Below are 25,391 nucleotides of genomic sequence, written 5' to 3'. Positions count from 1 at the left end.
TGTGTAGCAATAATTACTGGTTTAATGTTATCGTGTGTTCTGATGATAATCAATGATTATTACATATCGGTACCATTACTGTTTACTGAAATCATGAATGAATGTTTTCTGAAGATAATCAAGCATTTTTAGGCACTGGATTTTGTTACTTCACGAGAATCTATCTGATCAGAACCGGATTTAAAACAATGTAAAACTATCAAATTAATTAACTCAGTAGGGGTGCGATTATATAAGCTTGCTTCTTCCCACTCCTTTTCAAGCAATAAATCAAACTCTACTTATACTTTAGTTAATGATCACTGTATTTAATGAAGCAAATGTGATTCAAGTGAGGTTTTTGTTTTGTTTTATTTTCTGTCTTTTTAATCTATGCATTTCATCATTTCTGTAATGAGTTTGATAAATATATAAAATAATATATAAATTCTTTATTGCTTTGACTACAATGCTTGAAATAAATCAATAAAATCAAATCAACACTGGGGATGCTTTGAAAATAGATCTGACGATGATCAGAGTGGGTCTTTAAATCTTTCTTTTTGGCTCTTTGTTGAGGTGAGGCACCAGAATGTCTGCTTGGCCCTCTGTTTTCCCACAGCCTCCCTCTCTTTTCTGACTGATCTACAGCGGCGAACGCCCCGCAAAACCACAGAACTGCTGACAGGCTCTCAACTGACGGTCATTCAACACAAGAGCTTTTTCTGTCATTGGGGTTCTGGTGAGTTTGTCTGACTCTACTCGCTACATCAGCTGATCCCACCACGGCAGCCACTCCTCATAGGAAGCTGTTAAAGAACAATGGTGCTGAAGGGGGGGTGGGGTTCTGACGAGGAAAGCGTTTGTGGAGCAAATCCATAACTGTAATTTCATTGTGACAAGCCTCTTATGTAAATTGATATTAAAGGATTCTGATTCTAAACTGTGCTGAAGTGGTGCGGGGAAGCTGTGGATGCAGATCAGGAATAAGCAGAGCGTCCTCTCGGTTCACTCCAGTCTAAGCCCCGCCTCCTTTAAAGCTGTGCTTTCCATCAGTAATCACCGTCCTGTCAGCTGTCAAACTCAGCCCTCAACACGTCTGAGCCCCCAACTTTTTTAATGAACAGAAAAAGAATAAACAGAACCCAAACAAAAATCGGTCAAAGCCAGAGTTTATTATTGTCGTATTCATCTATAAATATCTGTAATCATTGTATTACTTAAAGAATACATATTAAAGTGTCATAATAGGAAGTCATGACATGAGGTTAGTGAAGCATGTCTGTGCTCCTCAGAGTTACTGTCCAGGCCAGGACGCTCGGAGGTTGAGCAGGATAAGCACGTCTGAGGGGGCTAAGCAGTAAACGCCCATCTCGTTGAGGACAGACTCAGGGGGCGGATCTGCCGCTCTGTCACGCTCGTTGTCTCTGGTTTCCTGCTGCGACTCTTTGAGGACCGCCCGGAGCAGAGCCGCCGAGCCCACGTTCAGACACAGGACAATGACGGCCTCCTTCATGCTGCAACGACAGGACAGACACAAAGCTGACCATCCGTCAACAAACAAGCCTGACCACCGGTCAGCAGATTAACTTGACCACCACTGAACAGGTTAACTGGATCAAAGGCCAAAAAAAAACAAGGGATCCATTTACTTTAAGAAGCTATTGTCCTCACTGGTGGATACTGGTTGTTACGAAACATGGGCAAACCAGTCCGGGGCGCAGGTGACCCACACAAAATACTAAAGCTGTAGACCGTTTGGTGAGCCCGTAGAGTGAAAATGTTCATGGACTTTTTTTTACTACAGGCATGCTGCGGTTGACAGATCGTAGTAAACATGTAAACAACACGTAAGGGTAGATATGGGTGAAGTAGGTGAAACGCAGGCGTGTCGTACATTTATTTTTTTAACCCCCCAAAACCTTGCGCACTGCAAAAGGAGCCCATAAGTGCTGTTCCAGTGTGCTTCTCATGTGCCCGTTACGCAATCCTCGCGTGCAGCCTGACTGTTCCAATTTAAGATATTAGACAATCAAAGGGTAGTTTGTGTGGGCGTCCTACGAGTATTTCGTATTACATGCACACCCTCTGCATGCAGCATCTGTCAGTTAGGAGCCTTTGCACGCACCTTCCTAATGACTGGAGTGTGACGGCATCACTCGTACGTCATACGTGCGTGTATCTTCCCTTAGCCTTACGTATACTTCATCATACACTCACCAAACACACGACAATGGTACATTCCATTTTTATGATGCCCCTTCATGCGGCCGCACAAGCCTGAAGGGAACTGCAAGACCCACCCCGCGACCCTCCTGTCTAAGACCCCCTATGGGCTCTGACAACCTAAAAGCCCACAGCATCCTTATGGCTTTAGGCCAAAAGTAGCTTTACAGTTTTTAAGTAATTGTATTACTTTGTTAATTTCACATCACTTGTTATGCCAAAATTCATAACTAAGCATTTGAGTTTTTGAAAGATACCGACAAAAGAATTCACGCTTTAAATTGGGAATAAAATCAGAACCTGACGGATGGAAAAGAAGTGGTAACTCCCACTCTATGCCTGAATTCCTTCACTACTCACAAACTACTAAGCCTAAACAGTGCGGGACATCCAGTGACCTGGATTTTAAGGCAATGCGGACTCCATGCTCACGTTTTTTTTGTGGCAAATATGACGTCATCGATTTCACGAAGTTTTTCATTACAAATTTATGAATCCACTGTGTTCCAATGATGAAAACGTTGATGGTTTATTAATATAACATTATTTTCACGCAAATTGTTCAAAAGCAATGGATGTTCTATATTTGCAGATCTAGTGAGCACTGATGAACACTGTTTTTTTGCAGACTTCTGGGAGATTTGGGCACTTGATTTGGGAATTGTAGGTTTGGACAGCACTGAAAAATGGCGAACGCATTATATGCTGCACTGTGTAGTGAGGAGTGAAGGAATTTATATATATATAATTTATACATTATTTCTAGTTTAAAAAAAAAAAGCCATCACTATTTCCTGTCCTTACACTCGAACTACTATTATAAAAGCAATAACCTTCTCATTTGTTGGTTTACAGTCATAGTGTTCCTGTTGGTTCAGATCAAGTGAATACAAGCAGCATTGGAGGCCCAGCGGCACTCACTGTTTGAAGAAGTTTTCCGGCCTCTTGCAGTAATGACCAAAGAGAGGAAAGAGGTTTCTGTTCATGTCGAAGTGCAGCTGAGCGGCCCCTCCCTCACTAAAGTGATTGGACAGGACCACCTGACACAGAGAGAGAAAGCACATCATCGGTCTTTAGGCCATATCACACAGTGTCACGTATGAAATGTCTGTCTTTTGTGATTCCTGCGGGATGTACGTCATTCATAAGTGTGTTTGTCATCCGTCACTGTGCGTAGATGTCCATGGAGGGTTTCGGCTGACTGGTCTTAACGTGAATTCAGCTTTGAGCTGTTTCGAATTATTGGTCGGTTGAGAACTATGCAGTTTATACTTATTTTATGTACTTTCTACACAATTAATGAATACATTTTATGCAAGTGTGACTTTCTACGTCCATTCTTCGTATGTTTAACGGACCTTTCACGCATGTAACACCAATGTAAAATCTTTGTATTATGTATACGATGCACATATCACATTAAAATTAATGTGATATGTGCATTAATGCATGAATCACTAATGGATTGCATTCAAAGAGCACAATAATCACACACGGTTCATGTTCTACGTTGATTTTTGGGTTCTTTGCGTGGTTCCTTCATACTTCTTCCGTGGGTTATTTGTGAAACATCTGTAAAAAAAAATTCACGTACAGACCACAACTGTTCTCCCTTTTCCACGTATATTCACGTATGACCAATTTTCATCCGTGCAATACGCTCAAAATGTACGTAGCGGCCAACAGTGTTTCCAGACAAAAGGCTCATGCAGGTCAGTGTTTCATTTAATGTTGAAGAAGCATTCTGCTTTTGATAGGGTTAAAAAAAAACATGGCTTCATAAACCTATGCTTATTATCTAGGTTATTTTATGCCCCCCCCCCCCTTGGATTAAATGCTCATTTCACAGCCCATATGTCTTTAGTAAACAGATTCATTGCTTTGTTTCCTTCTCAGATCAATTCCACATAAACTTTTGTCAATGCTCCCATCTTTGTTGTCCTGTTAGCCCCCCCCATCCTGACCAGCGCAGGCATCTGAGGGCGTTCACGTCTTACATCTTGGTAGAGGAAATGGTCAAGCCTCTCTGCCAGGCCCTGCCACGCCAGCTGGAACAGAGGAAGACTCAGAACCTGATGAAGGTTCAGCAGTCTGTCCCGCACACAGAGCATCATGGGACAGGCCGAGCCCGACAGGGACATGATGGACTGATCTTGCTGGGATGGAAGAGACAACCACCTGAAGGACGGACAGGGTAAAAGTCAGAGCACATGTTCACGGACTTCAGACCTTGGTGGTCTTCTGTAAACTGCAGCAATCTGCACAGTAAAAAGGCTTTTTGGATCCTGAGATGTGGGGTAATCATTTTTGAATTAACTGAAATAAAAGGGATTTTAAGCCTTTTGCCAGAGAAACCAGCAGGTCAGAGACCAGACGTTCAAGCATGTCCTGGCTGGCCCTGCCGTGGGGTGAACCCCTGTTTCCGCCTCAGAGGTCATCAGTGGGGAGAGGTCTCACCTTTCCTGACAATAGGGTTTGGCTTTTTCTGAGATTTCTCTCATGAGGAAATCCAGCAGTCTTCCCAGCATGTCTCCTTTCAAGCGGTCCAGCAAAGCCAGGAGTCCATCAAAAAGAGATCCCTCCAAAGAAGCCAGGCGACCCACTTCCATCATGCTGCGGCCCCCCAGGACCTCGTCCTCACCCAGCGACACCGCCGCCTGCTGCAGCTGCAGGAAAAACTGGTGGAGGAAGAGATGCACGGCTGAAAGGGCAGTGACAAAACCCAAAGAGATAAAATCCGGATTCACAGACAGCCGACATGCAGTATCAGCACAGTTTTACCATCATTCCTGTAGTGTGGCAGGCTAATCAACTGATGGACATACAAGGTGTGATTGCATGCTACAAATTCTGAATTCATATAGCGGTGCCAGTCGTTCGTGGCCCCAGATTTGAGAAAAGTCTGAGTCCTCTGCAGAAGAATTGGGGGCTCGTCCGGGATGAACCGGTGCACAGATGTGCAGCTTGTTCTAAATTAATGTTCCCCTTGTGAAATTCATAGAATTGGAAATCATTGGTGCTGTGTACTAATCTAATACTTTACAACCAAGAATAAACATAAACATGGCTTTTGTTCTGTTGGCTAATTTTCCCCTTATAACTATTTATTTTAACTTGTTTATTACAAATAAAAATCCTGTTGTTTTTGCTGTTTTTTCTAGCGTGTTGCTTTGTTTCCTATTTGCTTTCCTGTAAATTCTTGGTGTTTCAAGTCGACCTGAAGAAGTTATCTCAGAGGCAAAGTATCAGTTATATTGAGTTTTTCAATAAAACACCAACCACGTCGTCTGCCCAGTCTCTCAGGATGGTGGAAATGTAGTTAACGGCATTAAGGATGGCACAATAACGGACACCGAGTGGACATCGAGACTCCTCTTTCATGACCTGAAAAACAAGAAAAGGTAGGGACTCAAACCTTAAAAAAAAAAACGAGCATGTTGTGTTCATAGCAGACCGTAGACACAGGTAAATTACTGAAGATAAAAACCTTTCTGCAGCTCTAATGCTACTTACACCCCGACATGTGATGTTCAAGCATGCGCCGAACGTAGGTTCTTGAACACACTTTTAGCATACGCTGTTCACAATGAACTGTCACTACACGATACTAGATGGAAGAGGCTTGGTGCAAAGTGTCAAAGAGGTGCAAATCTGGTGAATCTAGCTTCATTATTTTGTCTTTTACAGCTCTATTCCGATATATGAAAGACTTGGTGTCACAGAATTGCAGTCGGAGACATTACACTATCATTTATTTCTCCTTCATGATCGATTTTCGTATGTGTTTTGAAAAAGACGTCATCTATACATCACTACCAAATCAGAGTCCCTGATTGATTTGTACGTAGAGCCCCAAAACTGACTTAAAAAACTAGTGTAGCTACACGTGACTTTTCATTGGAAGTGGTCGCAAGAACACGCAGTGTGAACATAGCATAAGTGGTGAAATAACTGACCACAAATGCTTCCTTCTAATGTTTGCGCTTTTTTCAATCTGCTTGGAGAATCCGGGCAGCCAGGACCACTAATCCACCTCACATGACGGACTCCTGAGCTTTCTTCCATTTCCTTCACATTACTGCGTTAAATACTTTGAACCTTGCTCAAACCAAACATTTCTCAGATTTCTCTTCAACTCATAAACTCCACCACCTCAGGTGTGAAGTTCCTGCACAGGACTGTGATTGTCTTTTAAATCACAAGCTAATTATCAAATAACAAGTTCCTGATTTGGATATGGATCCATTCATATAAAGATTTGGCTGTGGTGGGTCGCCTTCAAGCAAAAAGAGGTTTTTTTCCGAACTGTCAAAAAAGTAGAAAAAAGTTAAAAATTGGGTTTTTAACATGTTCATGTAGCATTTTTCTCATGATGGAGGACATATGTATGGAGAATTAAGATAAAAAGGCCTGTCTGAGTATTTCTTTATTTGAAACACGGCATAATCATAAATAAAAGACCACTAGATCAAAAGATGATGGGAGTGGGACTTTAAAGTCTGGAGTAGACAGAGGGACGGTCTCACCTGTGTCAGTCGGATTCGGAAGTCATCAACCAGCTCCTTCTGAAGCTCCAGGAACTTGAGCTGCGCAGACGGGGAGGGCAGGGCCCGGTACCGCTCTGCAGAACAGCGGGGGTCTCTGTTGGTGGAGTCTTCAGAGAAGTGAAAGCTACCAAAACATAAGCAGGGTTCTCACCTGTGATGACCTGCAGCAGCGTCATGAAGGTCTCAGCGCAGTCCGGAGCCTTCAGCTCGTCCATGTCACTGATGTCTTTGTACTGAGAGCTCCACGCTCCGTCAGTGGACAGCATGGCGTCCATCTTCTCCACAGCCACTGAAAGCACAGGTCACACCTGTCTGTCTGTCTGTCTGTCCTGCACAGGTAAGGCGGAGCTTGTTTGGGGAAGTGATTTCAGTGTTTTAGGTTCACCAGGATTCAATGACTGAAATGCATTTGAACTAAAAGTTGGAATACTGATTTGAGAAAATGTGATTTCCTTTATTTTGTTATTTTTAAAGTAAGAATTGATCATTTTAATATTCTTTTTTTGTTTTTTATAGTGAAACAAAACTGATTTCAAAATAGAAATAAAAAAATTAAAGTAAACGTTTTTAAACTGAATCTGAATTGAAATAGTGAAATTTGTCTTTTTGCTTTTACTTTAATCTGTTTTAATCGTTTCATTTCCAAACCAGTTTTTCCTTTAAAAAAAGTGTTTTAGAGTTTAAAACTACACAAAAGTGGAACTACAATGATTATAATCAGCATTATATCCATTTAGAAAAACCAAGATTTATTTGCTGCAATATTTGAAGAAAAAGCATCAAATCAATGTTGATATTGTTTTAAATCTATATTGCATCCTGTCTTTAGATAAATTACAACTTAAAGTATTTTGCATTTCAGGTCACTGTGATCTTTTTTCAGGCTGCTCCAGCCACCGTTTAGTCAGGAACACCTGAGAACTCACTCTTCTTCTCCACAGCGAGCCACTTCTGCAGGACGGCGTCCTCCAGCAGGATGTGCAGCAGTCCAGGGAGGGCAGAGGGGTAGGAATGACTGCCTCGAAGCTCCTTCTCAAACTGCAGCACCTCCTCCACCAGGTGGCAGAAGAGGGCATCATCATACAGGATTCTGGGAGCATCAGCAGCCACCTTCTCCTGGACCAGAGACACCAGGCCGCGACACAACTCCACCTGCAAACACACACGCACACAGGTTAGAGTGCACACAAACACACACAGGAGTACACCCGCATACATACAAGTGTGTATGTCCACACACCAACGAAGTTCTTTATACACACACACAGGTGTGCAGACACACAAATACCGGTGAACACACACAGGTGACACCAGGCCGCAACACAACTCCACCTGCAAACACCCACTTACACACACAGGTTAGATAACACATATTTATGCAAAGGACTGCACACACAAACACCCACACATAGAAGTGTTTTTTCCCAAAACATAAACGAAGGTCTGTACACACACAGCAGTGCAGACTCACAAACACAGGTTCACACACACAGGTAGTTGGCACACATTCATACACGCAAGTGAGTATGCACAAAAACTCAAGTCAGATGCACACAAACAAAGGTGCATGCACACGCAGGTGTATGCACACACACACACCGGTGTTAACACACACAGGTGCACCCCAACACATTCAGGTGCACACACACAAAAACACACACACACACACACAAACACAAAAAAACCTAGGTGCAAAAACACACACACACACAGGTGTTTTCCCATACAAACACACGCAAGTGAGTACACACACGCGTGTGCACACAGAAACGCTCTCACAGGTGAGGTTTAGCTTAATATTACTAGGTGAGAGAAGTGAACTGTGTGAGTTTTTGTGTTTCACAAAAGCTCAGTCACATCTACAGGTGATCCACACAAAAGCGACAGACAAACCCACAAGCACAACAATCAGCAGCATTCATGAACACACAAAGCACACACAGCTGAAACAACAGGGCGACATTGTACAGTTTTAACCTGCTTTACAAACCAAAAACCAACAAATAGGCCTCACCTTTACTTAACAAAGAGCTAAAAGCCAGAAAGACTCCTAACACTCAGAAACTCTAACCTAAAATCCAGTCAGTTTTCTCTTCAAAAATGTTCATGCTGCATTTTATGCTCCAACACAAACAGGAGACTGAAGACAACCATGAAAATGTACTAAAATGTAATAATATTAACAAGACAACAAAGACAGACGTATGGTAGCATTATTGTTCCTGCAGTAATTTTGACTGTTCAAGTTGAATCATCTCACTGACTGAGGATAAAAGCAACATCTTCATGAACGTGTCTCTGTTTGGGGAACTTCGTACCCTGGCGCTGATGGCGGCTCCGGCTCGGTCAAACACGGGTTGGATCTTCTCCTCCATGAAGGCTGCGCTGCTGCCCATCCAGATCAGAGCCTGTGTGAGGTACCATTCTGGCTGAGGAGGGACACAAACACAGTACGAGGTTTTTACAACTTTCAATTTGAACCAATGAACACCCTCGCCCTGTCTAGAAGGAGACCCCCCCCACCCCACCCCCCGCCCTGTATGACTGAACTCTTTTCTGCCACTTGCATTAGCGTCCCTCATAAATGAAACCCCATTGACACGATGGGTTGAATATTTACAGACTCGTGCTCTTTTCCTGGGAGCTGACGTCTTTTGGAAGCTCTCTCTGTTATTCATCTCCCGTCTCCGTTAAATCTGCTCTGGGTGGTGTGTGAACACAATCCCAGCAGGAGGTTTTAGTGCAGATACCTTGTTGAGGGAGTTCGTCTGCCGGTTTCCATAGAAGTGGTATCGGAACCTCTTGCAGATTGGCAGCAGCATGATCTGAACAGGCAGACAGACGGAGACGGCCAGAGGTGGAGGTGGAGGTGGAGACGAGACCTGCACAGGCTGGTGAGAGGTTCTCTGCGAAATGAAGTCGTCACTGCGGTGAAAGTTAAAGAAACGAGCCGGACAATCCTGATCTTTCAAGTGACAACCTTTATGACGATCAACACGTCTCCTAACTGACTAAATGCAAACATAAAACCGTATTTGGTGGGTGTCCATTTTTAAGGAGAAGGCAGGCGTGTAAAGTTGTAGTAACTACAGAGGAATAAAACTGAAAAGTTACGAGAAAACGTAGGGCTGAAATGCGTCTTTGCAGATGTAGAGAAAGTCTACGACAGGATCTACAGAGAGGATTTCCATGAGGAAGTCTCGAGGGACAGAAGAATGTTAGGGTCGTGCAAGACAGCGGTGAGATGTTCTGTAGGTGTTACAAAGGACTTAAGGAGGAGGTGTAAGGGCACCATCTTCGTGTTTCCATGGTGATGTAAACCATGGACTGGACCACCGCCAGAATCCATCTTAAGCTGGAGCCACATCTATCACACAACACATCCCAGTTCATATAAGCAGAAACACCCCCGGCTCAGAACCACCAGCTTCACAGTCAGATATCTCTGTCACATTCACACCTTACCGGATAAAAAAGATGAAAAAGTCCATCTGCAGTCACACATAATTTTCACCTTTGCTGTTTAAAACATTTGCTCTCTTTTAAATAAATCTTTTATTGTGAATGAGCTCATCTTAGATAACAACTTAGATTGCCTTTTTTTTACTGAAACCTGGCTTGGTACTGATGCTCCTGTTGTTCTCACTGAGGCTTCCCCACTAAAATTTACTTTTTATTTTCTACCAGGGGAGATAAAAACAGGGGGCACACTAATTACCTATGGTCTGTAGTGTGTCCTCTGTTGTTGACATGCCTGTTTCAGATCACTATTGCGTATTCTTTAATATCACTAGTTTTACTCGACATGAAGCTCCAGAGAGAACTGTGAGGAAACGATACATAACTCCTGATGTGGCTGCAAATTTGATCAATATTTTACACCAAACTCCCGCTCAGATTTTACCTGCATTGTATGATTGAACATTTTAACAACAAACTACAGTCAGACATTGATGCTGTAATTCCACCTGAGTCAAAGACGGTGAAAACTAAAGCTACAGCACCCTGGAGAAACGGAGCCATCAGAGCCATGAAACGTGAATGCAGGGGAGCGGAGAGGCAGTGGAGTAAAACTAAATGAACTGTATTCAACTCAATTCAATTTTATTAATATAGCCCAGTATTTACAACAATAGTCGTCTCAATACCGGTAACAAAATAAAGTCATAGAATTCAATGGGTAATGGCTAAACTAAACTAAAAAGACTAAACTAAACTGGGCATCCCTGCTCTTAGACCCCCTGTACATCAACTGTTCATCATTACATTTTTAAAAAACAGCAAAAAATGTACAGTCATGCAATAAAAAAAGCTAGAACCCTCCACTACTCAAACTTAATTATACAAAACAAAAATGACCCTAAAGTTCCCTTTAAAACAATAGATACTATAGCTAATAGAGATTCTCAGAGGTCCTCCATACCAACATCAGATGCTATTTGTGAGAGTTTTGCAGACCACTTCAGGAGTAAAATCAATGCTATTAGACCTAGTCTTTTAACTCAAAAAGGTGTTGTTTTTAATGAATCTATAGCATTGTATTCATCAGAGGAAACACAGGAAAGTTTTGTCCAGGTTGATGCTGTGGTATTTGGTCATGTTTTCTCCCAGTTAAAGCCAACCACCTGCCTTTTAGACCTAATCCCCACATCACTGTTAAAAACATTTTATGAATTCTTTGAGTTTGAGCTTTTAAATATAGTAAATGACTCACTTCAGACAGGTGTCTTCCCTGTTGCATTAAAACGGCAGTGGTGAGGCCTCTTCTGAAGAAGAGTCATTTGGATCCAAACAACTATAAAAATTTACGACCAGTATCCAACTTATCATTTTAAGTAAATTGGTAAAGTGGAGTTTTAAATAAAATGACAGTTTTAATCGAATTCAATGAGTTTTTAAACAGAAATAACATCTTTCAAAAGTATCAATCTGGTTTTAGGAGAAACCACAGCACATACACGGCCCTTGTTAGGATAGTAAATGATATTAGATCAAACCTTGACTGCCAGAAACTCTCAGTCCTGGTACTACTGGATCTGAGGGCTGCATTTGACACAGTAGATCACAGTATTTTACTTGACAGGCTGAGGTGTTTAGACATAGCTGGAACCATTCTGAAGTAGTTTTATTCCTGTCTCACAGATTGAAATTTTTATGTAAGTATGGATACATGCTCCTCAAAGGTTTTTGAAATCAATTGTGGGGTCCTCCAAGGATCAATTTGAGACCCACTGCTTTTTAATCTAGATATGCTGCCACTTGGGGACATCATCAGGAGGCGTGGCATTTATAAACTCTGCATCGCTTTGTCTCCTGATGACGAAGAGTCAATCAACATACTCTTAAAATGCATTTCAGACATTAAGTCATGGATGGCAGAGAACTACAGCTTAACCAGGACAAAACAGATGTTTTAGTGATTGGTTCTGTAGGCAAGAGAGAGAGATTGTTTTATCAAAACTAAAAATTGACAAAACGCCTCAGCATGTGAAAAATCTGGGCGCCAGTTTTGACTCTGAGATGAATTTTATTCCATAACTTAAGTGTCCTGCTGGTTTTCCAGAAACCCTGCCATATCGGCTGCTGATTACCTGGATCAGGTGTGTTTAGCCAATAAGGAGCTTCAATGGCAGGTTGTTTGGAAAACATGTAGGCCACTGACCCTCGAGGCCTGGATTTGGGCACCCCCGGTCTAGAAAAAGACCAAAGAGGAGTTTCACGGAGAAGGAAGACATCAGGATGGATGGAGTGAGTGAGAAGGATGAAGAGAAGAGAGTTGGAGGATTTCTTGTGGCGCCCCCTAGAGGGAGCAGCCAGACATGTTTTTTTGTGGAAGGATACGAGGCCTGTAGGGCGAGGAGCTGAGCCACCAGCGCCTCCAGCTGGCTGCTGCTGTCCGGACAGTTGGCAGCAGGACTCAACGGTTGGTTCGGCGAGATGATCGGCCAGTGAAGCTGAGTCAGAACCTTCCCAAACTCACTAAGAAGACAAGCAAAGAGGTGTTCAGTCTTTAACATCCCAGAAGTGAGCCTTTGGACGTGAAGGTGGACTGGGCCGACCTGCTCAGGCGCTCCTTGATGATGTTGTGCCAGAAACAAAGAGTTTCTCGAAGGAACTTCTGCAGGTGAGAACAGCTGGAGTGGTTGAGTCCAGAGTCCAGCGCCGCCAATTGGTCCACTACCTTTATGGCTTCACAGACGCTGTTGACCATCAGGCGCTGCTGGACTGCAGCACTGCGACACACAGACACACTCACTGCTGAGCCATCACAGCCCCCCCCCCCCCCCCCCCCTTCACAGAGACCTCTATGGGGGGGTCAGGGGCCACAAGCCTCCATGTTTACAATACCTGAGTTCCTCTATGTGCTGCAGGCACTGCAGGTACTTCATGGGTCTTTCTATCAGATCAACCTGGCTGAAGACCCGGCTGAGATCTTCCATCCACTGCGACGCCTCCTGCAGATGCTGCAAAGGCGACATGCAGTTACAAAAAATACCGCATTTCTACTTTAGGAAAGCAATACATTTAGCACTAAGGGAGTTTACTGGATCCTTCTTGCTCTTTCCAAGTAAATCTCTGGTAAATACTGGAAACTTAGAATCCTTAAACTTTTGCCAAAAGAAAATGATTTTTATTTTAACAGCTGCTGTTTTGTATTTTCGTTTCTCTTCCTCTTCACGTTCCGTCCTCAAGTTAGAATTTTTGGAGTTGAGCCTAATTTTATGTGGATGTGGGGCTTTGAGCCCATTGGCTATGATTGACATCTGGTGGTAGAGGTTATGGTGACGCAACAGCGTCTGTTGTTGGCGCCGCCTGTGCCGTCCTTCCTCTGATGAACCACATTTTGGGGGAGCATCATCACTACAGTACGCCACTTCAGACCCTAGTCTTTCATCTGGTTTTCAGTATTTCTTCAAATGCACTTTTTTTTCAACTTTTCAATATCTATTTCAAGTATACAACATCTACTTTTACATTTGGAACTGTTTATTAAACTTAATTTTGTTTTTCAAATTCTAATCTGGTTTTTAATTCACTTTAAAGACCCACTCCGTTGAAAATGGTGTTTTTGACGTTTTTAACATGTTCTTTCTCATGATGGAGGACATATATAAAAAAAAAATTTAAGATTAAAACTGTATTTTTTTATTCAAATTGTGACAATCAGAAGCATATGAAAAAATTTTGTTTTGAAAAAGCTCTAAGTTCTGGCGTAGATAGAGAAATGGGCGGGGCCACAGTCTCCCTGTTCTGCTCCATTCTGATGCATCCACCTGCAGACAAATAGATCCATGAACGTCTTTGTTTTTCTCGTCTGAGCTGGAATGTGGATCCAAACTTCACGACTGGATTGCTACGATATAGCTCACCGTTTTTGTTGCATCGCTAATGTTAGCTTAAAGTTGTGGTAGCTGTAAGCTAGCGGGAGTGCGTCTAAATAAAGGGATGATGGGATATAAGCAGAGGCTTACCTCTGCGCTTACAGTCCCGCCCACAACTCAGAGGTGAATTTCGAATTAAATCCTGCCGCTCTGCAGAAACTATGTCCTAGAAAATGAGTTTTTTAGATTTTGGCTATAAAAAAAAAGATAAATCGTCATTAAAAGACAGTTGGAAAAGAACGATTTGAAAATAGATCAAACAATAATCAGAGTGGGACTTTAAGTTGATCCTCATTTGACCCCATTTAAAATCTTCTTTTACTTTGGCTTCTCCCATCAGGGGTTGCCACAGTGAAACAACCCTCCCTTGAGGAAGGTCACATGGTTAACTTGGCAATGTTTTTATGCCGGATGCCCTTCCTGACGCAACCCCTCTCAATCCAACTGGGCTTGGGACCGGCACAGCAGCAGAGAGGGGAATAGGGAGCGGCCTGGATTTGAACCCTGGTTTCACGGACGGAAGGTGCCGCAACCCAGCACGAGCTAAACCGGCCCCCATTTGACCCCATTTAAAATGCACGAACATTATTAAATGGAATAACACTTGGAAAAGCTTTTATTACTCTCAGCAGAGAAACTTAAGATTTGTATTTAATTTCATAAAACACGTCTGAAAGCATAAGAAATTGGTTTAAATAAGGAAAAAGATTTAATTTGAAAAATTTCCTTTTAAGTCTCACTCTGATCATCTTTTGATCTGATTTCAAAGCGTTCCCAGTGGTCTTTTAATGATGATGATGCCGTTTTTAGCCGAAATCTAAAAAAGACTCGTTTTCTAGGACATACTTTCTGTAGAGTAGCAGGAGTTCACCAGAAATTCATCTCTGAGTTGTTGGGGGGACTGTTAGTTGAAAACAACCCCGCCCCTCTTCTCTTCCAATTACATAGAGCTTGAGCAGGGAGCTTCTGGCGTATTTTCTACGTCACAAGTAGGATTTTTTTCAAACAGCATCTTTTCCTCTGCTCCTGATTCACAACGACTTAAACATTATAAATACTCAGAAATGTACTTTTAATGTTCATTTTCATTAATATAGGTCCTTCGTTATCAGAAGAATTCTACAAGAACATGTTAAAACACCAAAAATACTATTTTCATTGGTGTGGGTCTTTAAGGAGTTCATTGAAGTAAGAAGCTGATCGTTGACCTTTGCAGGAATACTCAGAGGCGCTTTGTGGTTCCGACAGCTGCAGTCCGAGTCTCCTCCTGAGATGGGGGGGCTGTGGACCTACCTGCTGCAGCTTGCTGGAGATGAGCTCCTCTCTCTGCAGCAGCTCCTTCAGGCTGCAGCCGGCCTCCTCTGCAGCAGACAGAGCAGCAGAGACCTTCGGCGGCACGGAGCTGCTCACGGTCAGGACCTGCAGCACACAAGCATGTTCCTCTGGTCATGATGCTCTGAAGAAACAAATGCAGACCCTCACAGATGTCCTCCTGCACACTAACAGTTCATCTGTTATGTAAGCGACTTGACGAGTTGCTGGCTCTGGTAAATTAAACTGAGGAATAAAGTATGTCAATGTAGAGTTAACAGGAAGATCTCATACATGTTTTGGATAACACAGAAAAGTGCTCCTACTGATCAATCAGAGCACTCTAGACCTGATGTTTAAGTTCTTTTAATTGGATTTAATTATAATGAATACCCCTTGTTGGTGTAAAAGTAAAGGTTGGAAGTTTGTTATGATACAAAACTTCAGAAAGTCACTATTTTAGTTGTATTTTGATCTTTTTCTGTCGTCATAAATTTAAATGAAAATACCTCAAAATGAGGCTTTTCACAGACATGATTAGGGTTTGGTTGAAAACAGATTAACTAATTACAGGTCATAGTTAATAACATGCTTCATAGCTCAATTGTCCCTAGGTGTGTGGTGAATGGGTGTGTGATTGTGGCCCTGCGACAGACTGGCGAACAGTCCAGGGTGTACCCTGCCATCGCCCGCAAGTGGCTGGGATAGACTCCGAAAGGAACAAAACGGTAGAAAATGAATCAATGAATGAACAATAGCCAGAATAGAGCCATAAAACGCGTCATGAACCAGTTTCCCAGAAGAGAACTTCCTGTCAGACTCCCTCCAACAGTGTGAACACGTTTCATCTGCTCTGAGGAACAAAACACAGCTGGAAGTCACTTTGGCTTTAGCCTTTTCCTGGACGTTCAGAGGCTGATGCATCCTCCTTGCAGAGGTCTCCTCAGCTCCTCCAAAGAGACAGCCTGAGGACACGACCATCGACTCCACTGACAGGACCTCCTCCTCATTTAAGGTGTCTCCACGGCAACCCTGCCACCAAACTCTCCCTTCCACAAACCGATCTCTTCTGCTCAAAGAGGACAGCATCACTGACCCCTTATGTTTTAGATTCACACGGTTAGATTAAAAAACATTTTATATTTTAAAACCAGTTTTATTTGATAATAAAAACGGCTGTTTTAAACTAAAGTCAGACTTTAACCAATAAAACCACGAATTCTTACTTTAAAAACAGAAAAGCAGTTTTAACCCACGAAAATACAATTATATAGTTTAAAGGAAAAAATAGAATTTAAAAAAAGTTCTTCATGAACCATCTTCTTCCTCTGACATCTGCAGGCCATTAGATGGAACCACGCATGCGCGCTTCCGTACCTGATTTCAGGTGAACTCATCATCCGCTTCTGTTTAACTATCAATGTCTTTGTCATTAGAGCTGACAGCTCTGAAACCGTCCAAGAGTGTGCTGCTCAAAGGCTGGAGGCAGCGGGTGTTCGGCTCTCACAGAACCAGGTCCACAGCTGCTCTACCCGAGCTGTTTACAAACAGACCGGCGGCGCTCACCTGCTCCCCCAGGGCGACGTTCTCCTCCTTCAGCCTCTCCAGCAGCCCCTCAACGCCGCGCAGACTCTTCAGCTCCCCGGCCTCCCGCTGCAGGACCTCCAGGCCGAGGTCCCGGAGGCTCCCCGGGGCTTCGGGCAAAACCTCACCGGGAGGGTTTGGGGGGAAACCCGGACTCGGGGACAGCTCTGCAGCCGCCATGCTGCTGCGACGTAGCCTTCAGTTCTTCTTCGAGTCTCACCGAGGCTGCAGCCATTCGTCTGAAAAAGCTCGTCAGTGCCCCCTGCCGCCCAGACCTCAATCCTGCAGCCATGTGTCGAACTACTGTTATTCAAATACTGAGTGTCAGTTATTTAAAACTAATTATATTCATATTTATGCACACATATATGTGTGTATGTGCGTGCCTGTGTGTGTGTTGGGTAAATACCTACCATGTATCATAATTTGAATTTTCTTTGTTTCTCTTTATTTGTTTGTTCTTAACTCTACTCTGTTATCTTTTTTTTATTTCTGTTATAAATCTAAAAGGAGGAACCCCTCAAAAACAATTATATTGCATCCCATTGCTTATTAAATGTTTAAATAAATTAAAGAATGAAAATAAATGTTTATTCACTTTGTTTTCAAAAGATTATCAGAAACGTATTAAAATTTTAATATTAATGGATTTGTATACAAATTTGAAGGTGAAAAAGTATAATTCTACAAGCTACAGGATTGTCTCAGCAGTTAGATGAGTTAATTCAAACAACATCTGTAATTAAGTTAATTGATTATTTAAATGAGGAATGTGGAGGTGTGTATGCTCTTTGATTTTGCATTTACTTGATTCTTTATATTCATGTGTGTTTGGCAATAACTCTTGTGCTCGCTTGCTGTAAACTGAACAAGTGCTGAACTCAGCACAATGTTGTCTGTTTTCTTGTCTGCACTGAGTGGATTTCCGACTAGAGATGCAGACGTGATCGTCGTTGACTGGCAGGAAAATATCTGCATGCTTGCACGCACAGACACAGCTTCTAATGACGTATTTTACATCTTTAAATATTTTATAGTTTGGGGAAGTCCCCTCAGCTTACGGTAGTTTTGAACTGTGGTTTGTTGGTGTTGAACGTGCAGAACGTTTTGGTCTGCAAATGCATCATTACAAAAACTGATATCTCTCAGTTCATCCAGATCTGAGGCTGTAGCTTTGATTTCTCTGTTCGTCTGTTCGGTAGCTGGAATGAGATGGACTAGACTCAGAAAGTCCTGAAGCAGCTCTGGGAACAGAGCAATATGCATTCTTTGTTGCAGTTTAGCAGTGGTCCAAAGTGATCAAGTCTCTGGTGGGACCAGTCACGCGCTGTCTATATTTAGGTATTTCAACTTTAAGATTTGCTCTGTGTGATTTGGAGTGTGGTCTTATAACTCATCCATTTATTATGTCTTATTGAAATTGCTTTGTCTCAGATATGAATTGGAATGTAGTTTGAATAGTCCCTCAGAAATGTCTAAAAATAATAAGGTAAAAGAGTTCAAAATGTACCTGGAAAAGAAATACGTGATGTGTTTTTAAAAAGATATGAATACTAATTTTAGTCTCTGCAGTTATTGCTCTATTTGCTCATTTTTGGGACTGTTTGTTCACACAAAGATTTTGGAAAGGGTTTATTAGATTTATTATTATTCATCTTTGAATGCAAATGTATTTCTGGTTTTGACTTTTCGTTTTAATTTTGCTCCACAATATCTTCCATAGATTTCTCCCAAAGATGGGAAAATGTACATACTGTACTGTGTTTTTAAAAACTCAAAAAAACATGATTAGATCAGTTTTATAACTAATTTATTATTTTTTCTGGCAAAATTCTATATTCATAATGTAAGTTTAATCATAAAACACTGTGTTTTACTCCTTTCTTATAAATAAAAGCAATATCACTCCTCCAACAGAAAAACTCTACCATAGATGACTTTTGTGAATATTTATGTAATGAAACCCCTAGGGTTGTTTTTTTTTTTTTTTTTTTTTTGCTTATTACGGTTGCTTTACACTTGAATTTTTGTAAATAAAGTTTTGTTTAAAAGATGCTATCCATGTCTCCACTATTGGTTATTTCAATTTTATATGGTTTTGTTTCACCGATGATAAAAGTAATCTTCACACTTATCGACAAATCTGATCTTATTAAAATGTTATGTTTATAAAAAGTAAGTTTTGTAATAAACTCAAAAAGTCTCTGAGTTAGTTGCCCAAACCAGACATCATTTAAACAGTTATTTCTTCCAGTAAATATTTAAAAAGAAGTTAAAAGCTCTGATCTTTCTCAGCTTTATAGATGAACTGCATTTTACTGTTTTTCTTTTTTTTATATGTTTGCTTCTATGACACCCCCCCCCCCCCCCATGTTAATATTGAAACTCAGATGTAGTTTATTGATCCATGTTCCTTACTAAATGCAATTTCTGTGTTCTCAATAAAGATTTGAGGGGGAAAATAGCTCGAGCGCTTCAAAAAAACACCTAGGAACCTTTCGCAAGCACTAGTTTCTGGTAGGAAAGGTCAGAGACGGAACACCATCCGGTTCGTGTTTACAAAACAAAGACCGGCTCGCGCAGAATCGCTGTTTTAGACCAACAATCGTGGAAAAAGCGTCTAATCTGAGGTGAGTTGTTCGAAGATAAAAACACGTTTGTACTTATTGTGTACTTTTATCACCAATGCGAAGCTGTAAAGTATTTATGGTGAATATTTTTGAAGATATTTGACGAGTTGGGTTTGATGCAAAAACATTTCTCAATCAATCCACAGTGGAAATTCTCCGCCAAAAACGGCTCCAAATAATAAGGCGCCGTATCTAAACTCACATGTATTTCCTTTAGAAGGAATAGTATCTATAGTCATTTTAGAAATGTTTTGGTGAGACCTAAATGTTATTTCAGTCCATTGTTATGATTTTAGATCTGCAGATGTAACGCATGGCGTCCTTCAATGGAAAGCCAGCGCGTGAACCTCGGGCCAGGGCTCCACCGGTGGACAGCGAGGACAGCTGTCTCAGTGATAGTGGGGACAGTGATGAGGAACCCACTCCTAAACCAGGTGATAACAAAATCCTGTCCAGATTTTTGAGCTTATTTGTGATTTTAATGAGTATAGCTGTGCAAACACGTTGAGTAGATAAAATACTGCTCTGTTCTGAAGTGATCTTTTTTTTTTCTGCACACAGGCGGTAAAATCAGCAGCAGCAGTGTGTGGTTTGGTGAAGGAAGCAGCAGTGATGAAGACACTGAGAAGACTCCTCTGTGCACCAGAGCTGCAGCTGCAGGAGGGAAACCAGCAGCTCCTCTCAAAAGGAAGAATGTAGTCTGGAAGACAGTGAAGCAGCAGAACTCTGATAAAAAGGTTCCAGTTTGGGTAAATTCTCTTCCTGATGGGGAGTCGGTCAGATCGCCCATCGAATACTTCCGGCACTTTTTTGATGAACAGCTTTTGGACAGTATTGTTGAACAAAGCAACGTGTACTGCAGACAGCAAAACCCAAACCATGACCTCCGATTGGATCAGACTTCGCTGGAGCAGTTCATTGGTACTGCGGTCTACATGAGTTTCTTTCATTTACCCCAGTCAAGGATGTACTGGTCCAGTGCGTGTCGAGTCCAGCAGGTGGCAGATGTCCTGTCTCGAGACCGCTGGGAAGAAATCAAACAGTTTATACATTTCAGTGACAACACGGCTCCCAACGACGACAGGCTTTTCAAAATCCGGTTGATTGTTGACTCGCTTCTCCCCAAATTTCAGGCCCTCCCTCAAGACCAAATGCTGTGCGTTCATGAGCAAACGGTCCCGATCCCAGACAGATCGGCCCTAAAACAGCAGTGCAAATGGGCGTACAAAATATTTGTGCTGTGCAACACAAAAGGTCTGGTGCATTCGTTTGATATTTACACCGGGAACACGGATCCTGCACCAGACCAGCCAGACATTGGAGCCGGTGGAAACATTGTTCTAAAGCTCGCTCAAGCTATACAAGATCACGTCAACCACCTGCTGTATTTTGATGAGCAGTTTTCCTCCTTGGATCTGTTTGTTGCTCTGGAAAAAAGGGGGATACCCGCCCTTGGGACGGTGCAGCAGGCCGCTCTGCCGGGGTGCAGTTTCAGCACGGACTCGGAGATGAAGAAGAAGGGAAGGGGGGCGTTTGAAGAGCAGCAGGCTGAGGTGGAGAACGTGGACATCAGAGCAGTCAAATGGTTTGACAGCAGAGCCGTGATTGTTGCCAGCACTTTTGCCGGCGCCCAGCCCGTCTCCACCAAACAAAGATGGGATAGAAAGCTAAAGAGGAACGTGTCTGTGGAACACCCGAGCATCATCAGCCTGTACAAGAAGTTCAAGGGTGGTGTCGATGCTCTGGATGCACTGATTAACCACTACCCCATCCACATCAGGTCCAAGAAATATTACCACCGGCTGTTCTTTCACTTTGTGGACATGGTGATCGTGAACAGCTGGTTGTTGTACCGGCGGGATTGTGAGTCTCTGGGCCTCCACAGTAAGAAGCAGATGGACTTACTGGCCTTCAGGTCGTCCATCGCACAGGCCCTCTGCATGGAAGGGAAGAACCTGATGGAGAAGAGGAGGGGTTGGCCTTCACCGGACGTTGAGCTGGAGTTCCAGAAGAAGAAACGGCGAGGTCCAGCCAAGGCCATTCCTGCACAGGAAGTCCGCACTGATGCAGTGGGTCACTGGCCAGTGGTGGAAAACGGACGCCAGCGCTGCAAATTTCCACAGTGCAAAGGCCAGACAGTTATTAAATGTGGAAAGTGTAACATTCATCTGTGCCTCAAAAGAAACAGCAACTGCTTTTTGGAATTTCATATCTAGACTGAAGCACTGAAAAGACAATCAGACAGAGTTTTGTCTTTATAATGATTTTTTGTTCATTGTGGGGTTTTGTCAGACACAAGAGTGAAAAGTTCTGTAAAAACTGTTGCATGATTAAAATCCCTTCATACTGGAGGTTTTTTTCTTTTTTTGGGAAAAACCTTTGTTTCCCATAGATTCCTGGTATCACAAGTTTGCATTATGCCTAAAATTACGTCCATTTCATATCAAATAAACTATCTTAACTTAATTTAGCATCTGTTTAAATGTAAATACTTAAATACTTTACCATAATTGAAAGTAAATTCAGCCATCAGTTTAAAAAGATCATTACTGCAGCCTCAGTTTTGTCTCTTTGCTTTTTTAGGATTTGGGGTTTGGTGTTGGTCATCTGGTTTTCAAAGGTCGGGTTCTAAATCCTTTGAGTTCCTGTCAACATGTCTACTGTTTTTTGGGGATTTTCCAACAAAGGCATGCTTTTTATTTTTTTTATTTTAGGAAACTGGATGTTTCTCTGGAACAGCAGCTGAAGACCCAGAACTTGTGATGCGGCGTTCTGTATTGAGGCTTGGAGGCGTGTCGGGTTACCTAGACATGCCCAAAGAAGCTTGCTTTATTTAGGGGACGAGCCAAAAATGAAGCTTCGCTGCCAGGTTGAACCACGTGACTGATTCAAGAAGTGGTTTGGATTTTGCTGACAGTTTTCAGAGCGATGTGAAACCCTCAGGCTTCATTAAAATGTGGACGTTTGATGGAGAGTTATGGTCAGTGGGTCTGGAGACAGTTTCTCATGGGGATGGTAAAAACAAGGCCTCATGAAACATTGAATCAATCTGATACAGTTACTTACCGGCAAATTGTGTCGTGGCTTCTGGCGTGGTCAAACAGAGAAATCAGCTGGCTGTGGGTGTGAGACAACGGAACATTCGGATTCATAAAATCAAGCTTTTTTTTTTTTTAAAGCGCTTTTCATGCGTTGCAGCTCAAAGCACTTAACGTTTAAAAACAGACGACAAAAAGTTTGAAAGAGAGGCTCTGTGGTGAGGAAACAATCAGGAATCGCTTCTACCAAGAGCCAGTTCAGCCACATATCATCGCCATAGCGTCCACCCTCACCGGACAGCAACAGGGTCCACTCCCCAGTCATGAGGCTGCGATGCTGGACTCCAGCCACCCAAGCCATCGATTACCGCGGCAACGACCTCTGACCAAACCGGCAAACCCCGGAACAAAAGACCTCCATAGGAAACACTGAAATCTTAATAAAAAGAAAGTTAAAAACAGATACACAAAATGGATTTAAATGTTAAAAAGTGAAAGTACATTTAAAAAGACTGATAACATCAAAATTACTCTTTGTAATTGCGTTTGATAATAAATAACCAGATAAGATCTAAAGGCTATGTCAAAAAGGTGAACGTATTTAATGCAACGTAACAAAGACGCATCCCAGACGAACCAATGGAAATCAACCTTTACTCTCGAGTTTTATCTATTTTTATTTTGTTGGCGTTTTGTTTACAAGCTATCCGCAAAATGCCAAACTCTTCAAATTCCTCCCAACTGATATTTCTGCACCCAGTCGATGTCTGGTTAGAACAAATGAAGCATCAAGACGTTTTATGCTGGAGCAAACCAACTGATTTCAAAGAGGCTTTAATGCTTCATGAAGCTTCATCTGTCCTTCACCTGCAGCAGCTTATTCCAAGTGACACATTGAAAATAATGCAAAAGGTTTGGACACCTTTACAAAGTTTCATTTAAAAGATTCTCAAGAATTGTAAAAATTCAACCCCTCAGTACTGCATTCCATACACTGTAAAAAATAAAATAAAAAGGCCTATGTTTCTGTGCGCTGTAGACAGAGGTGTACTGACTGAGATCTTCATTTGAAGATTTTTGAGGATAAAACCTCAGAAATTATTATCAAGCAATTTCTTCTTAGGGACTTCTTTTTGAACAGCTGGGTTTGGGATGTTGGGCTCTTACTCTGAAGGGTGGAAGCAAAAGGCTAATTCTCCTCACAGAGCTGGCCTGTGGGCATCTCTGAGAGGAAGAGTAACCCCGTAACTCTGCAGGTCAGTCTGATCACGACAGCAGCAGCCCTTCTGCCCAACAACACTGACTTCCAATGTCTGTCTGAAAGTGAACGTGCAACAGAGTCACGTTCACGTGTACTTACCTCTGAGAGAACTTTGAATGAAAAACGAAGAAGCGTTCTGCTTTTTATTCAGCTGTAACAGGAAAACAGTCTTTCCTTCAGTACTTCTGTCGCGGTCTGGAGTAAAAATCAAGGATCTGAAGAGAACAAAGTTTGGAAAATAAATTAAAAACAAGCAGAATTCAAAGCAATCAAAGATCTAAAACAAAACAAAAAAAAAAAGAACTTGTTCTCTTCAGTTGGTGTAAAACAAGAAGGTTCAAGACAGGAAACTATGGATGTATTCAAACTGGGAAAGTTCTTCGGGCCGGACCGGGTCCGCTTAATTTGGTCCGGATAGTCTGTATTCAGACTGCTGTCAACCTGAGATTTCTGTTCCGGACCAAAGTCTAATCAAAACCATGTGACTAAAGATCTCTTCGGTCATTCACCAGGAATTACAAGGACGGGGCAAAGCAACGTAAGAATAATAATAGGAGTCCTGCACTTAATCCTTGTTGGAATAGTTCTGTTACCGGTTCTGTTACCTGTTATCGTCCACCAGAGGGTGTTCCTGCAATGCCTGTCACCTTGCCCTGCTTTGATGCATCCTTCCTCATGTTTCTGGTTCTGGTGCCAAACTTAAAGTACTGCTGACTCGACTCCATTTGGAAGCAGAAGAGAAGGAGAGGATGAGGAAAGCAGAGTATGATCTACGACTCCAGGTGAAGAAATTAGAAATTGAAGCCGAAAAAGAGATTAGGCTCCGTCAGTTAGAACTTGAAGCCATGAAAATTTCTTCAGGTCAGTGTCAACCCTCTCTATCTGAAAAATCGGGGGATGCTTTAACAAAGCACGGTTTTGATGTCAGTAAAAATATTGCACTTGTACCAGCATTCAGGGAGTCAGAAGTTGACTCGTATTTCAATGCATTTGAAAGGATTGCTAGTGCACTAGACTGGCCAAAAGACGTGGCCTATTTTGCTCCATTGCAAATTGGTTGGAAAGGCCCAAGAAGTTGTCTGCTTTGTCTTTCCAGGAAAGCTTGGATTACGGTGTCCTCAAAGAAGCTATCCTATGTGCATATGAACTGGTGCCTGAGGCATACAGGCAGAGGTATAGGAACCACAAAAAGTCCAGTGAGCAGACTTTTGTTGAGTTCACACGTGTACACTGATAGGTGTTTATTCATCTCACCAAATGTCAATGAGTTGCTGAGTCTAATTGTTGCTCCACTACTGTGCTTACATCCTCGTAATTCAATTGCATTTTATTTATATAGCCCAGAATCACAACAGAAGTCGGTGGCGGTGGTCGTTTTGGTTCAGTTATTCCACAGCATGAGGCCTATTCAGACTGAGGAAAGTGTGAGCGGA

The 25,391-nt window shown here is 42.3% G+C and overlaps 2 protein-coding genes across 2 annotated transcripts; one reads left to right on the top strand and one right to left on the bottom strand.

Annotated features, from left to right (window-relative positions):
• Nucleotides 1-1,135: 1,135 nt before the first annotated feature.
• Nucleotides 1,136-17,318, bottom strand: rint1 (RAD50 interactor 1). The gene is made up of 15 exons (XM_004082990.5): nucleotides 17,012-17,318; nucleotides 15,428-15,553; nucleotides 13,101-13,216; nucleotides 12,812-12,985; nucleotides 12,594-12,731; nucleotides 9,503-9,677; nucleotides 9,071-9,181; nucleotides 7,679-7,904; nucleotides 6,904-7,041; nucleotides 6,732-6,826; nucleotides 5,485-5,589; nucleotides 4,663-4,883; nucleotides 4,203-4,383; nucleotides 3,127-3,245; nucleotides 1,136-1,496 (listed from the first exon to the last, which is right to left on the bottom strand). Exons 1-15 carry the CDS (start codon nucleotides 17,207-17,209, stop codon nucleotides 1,277-1,279), a joined length of 2,343 nt encoding a protein of 780 aa, XP_004083038.1. The 5' UTR covers nucleotides 17,210-17,318; the 3' UTR covers nucleotides 1,136-1,276.
• Nucleotides 17,319-19,521: 2,203 nt separating this feature from the next.
• LOC101162175 (piggyBac transposable element-derived protein 2) lies at nucleotides 19,522-22,010 on the top strand. The gene is made up of 3 exons (XM_004083110.5): nucleotides 19,522-19,659; nucleotides 19,956-20,093; nucleotides 20,221-22,010. The coding sequence occupies exons 2-3, from the start codon at nucleotides 19,973-19,975 to the stop codon at nucleotides 21,873-21,875; spliced, it is 1,776 nt and encodes a 591-aa protein (XP_004083158.1). The 5' UTR covers nucleotides 19,522-19,659; nucleotides 19,956-19,972; the 3' UTR covers nucleotides 21,876-22,010.
• Nucleotides 22,011-25,391: the final 3,381 nt, after the last annotated feature.

The sequence above is a fragment of the Oryzias latipes genome, chromosome 23 (genome assembly GCF_053564925.1).
Source record: "Oryzias latipes strain Hd-rR chromosome 23, Olatipes_Hd-rR_3.1".
NCBI classification, from domain to species: Eukaryota; Metazoa; Chordata; class Actinopteri; order Beloniformes; family Adrianichthyidae; genus Oryzias; species Oryzias latipes.
Note: the sequence above shows the minus strand (reverse complement) of the source record. Positions and strands in the feature narration are given on the sequence as shown.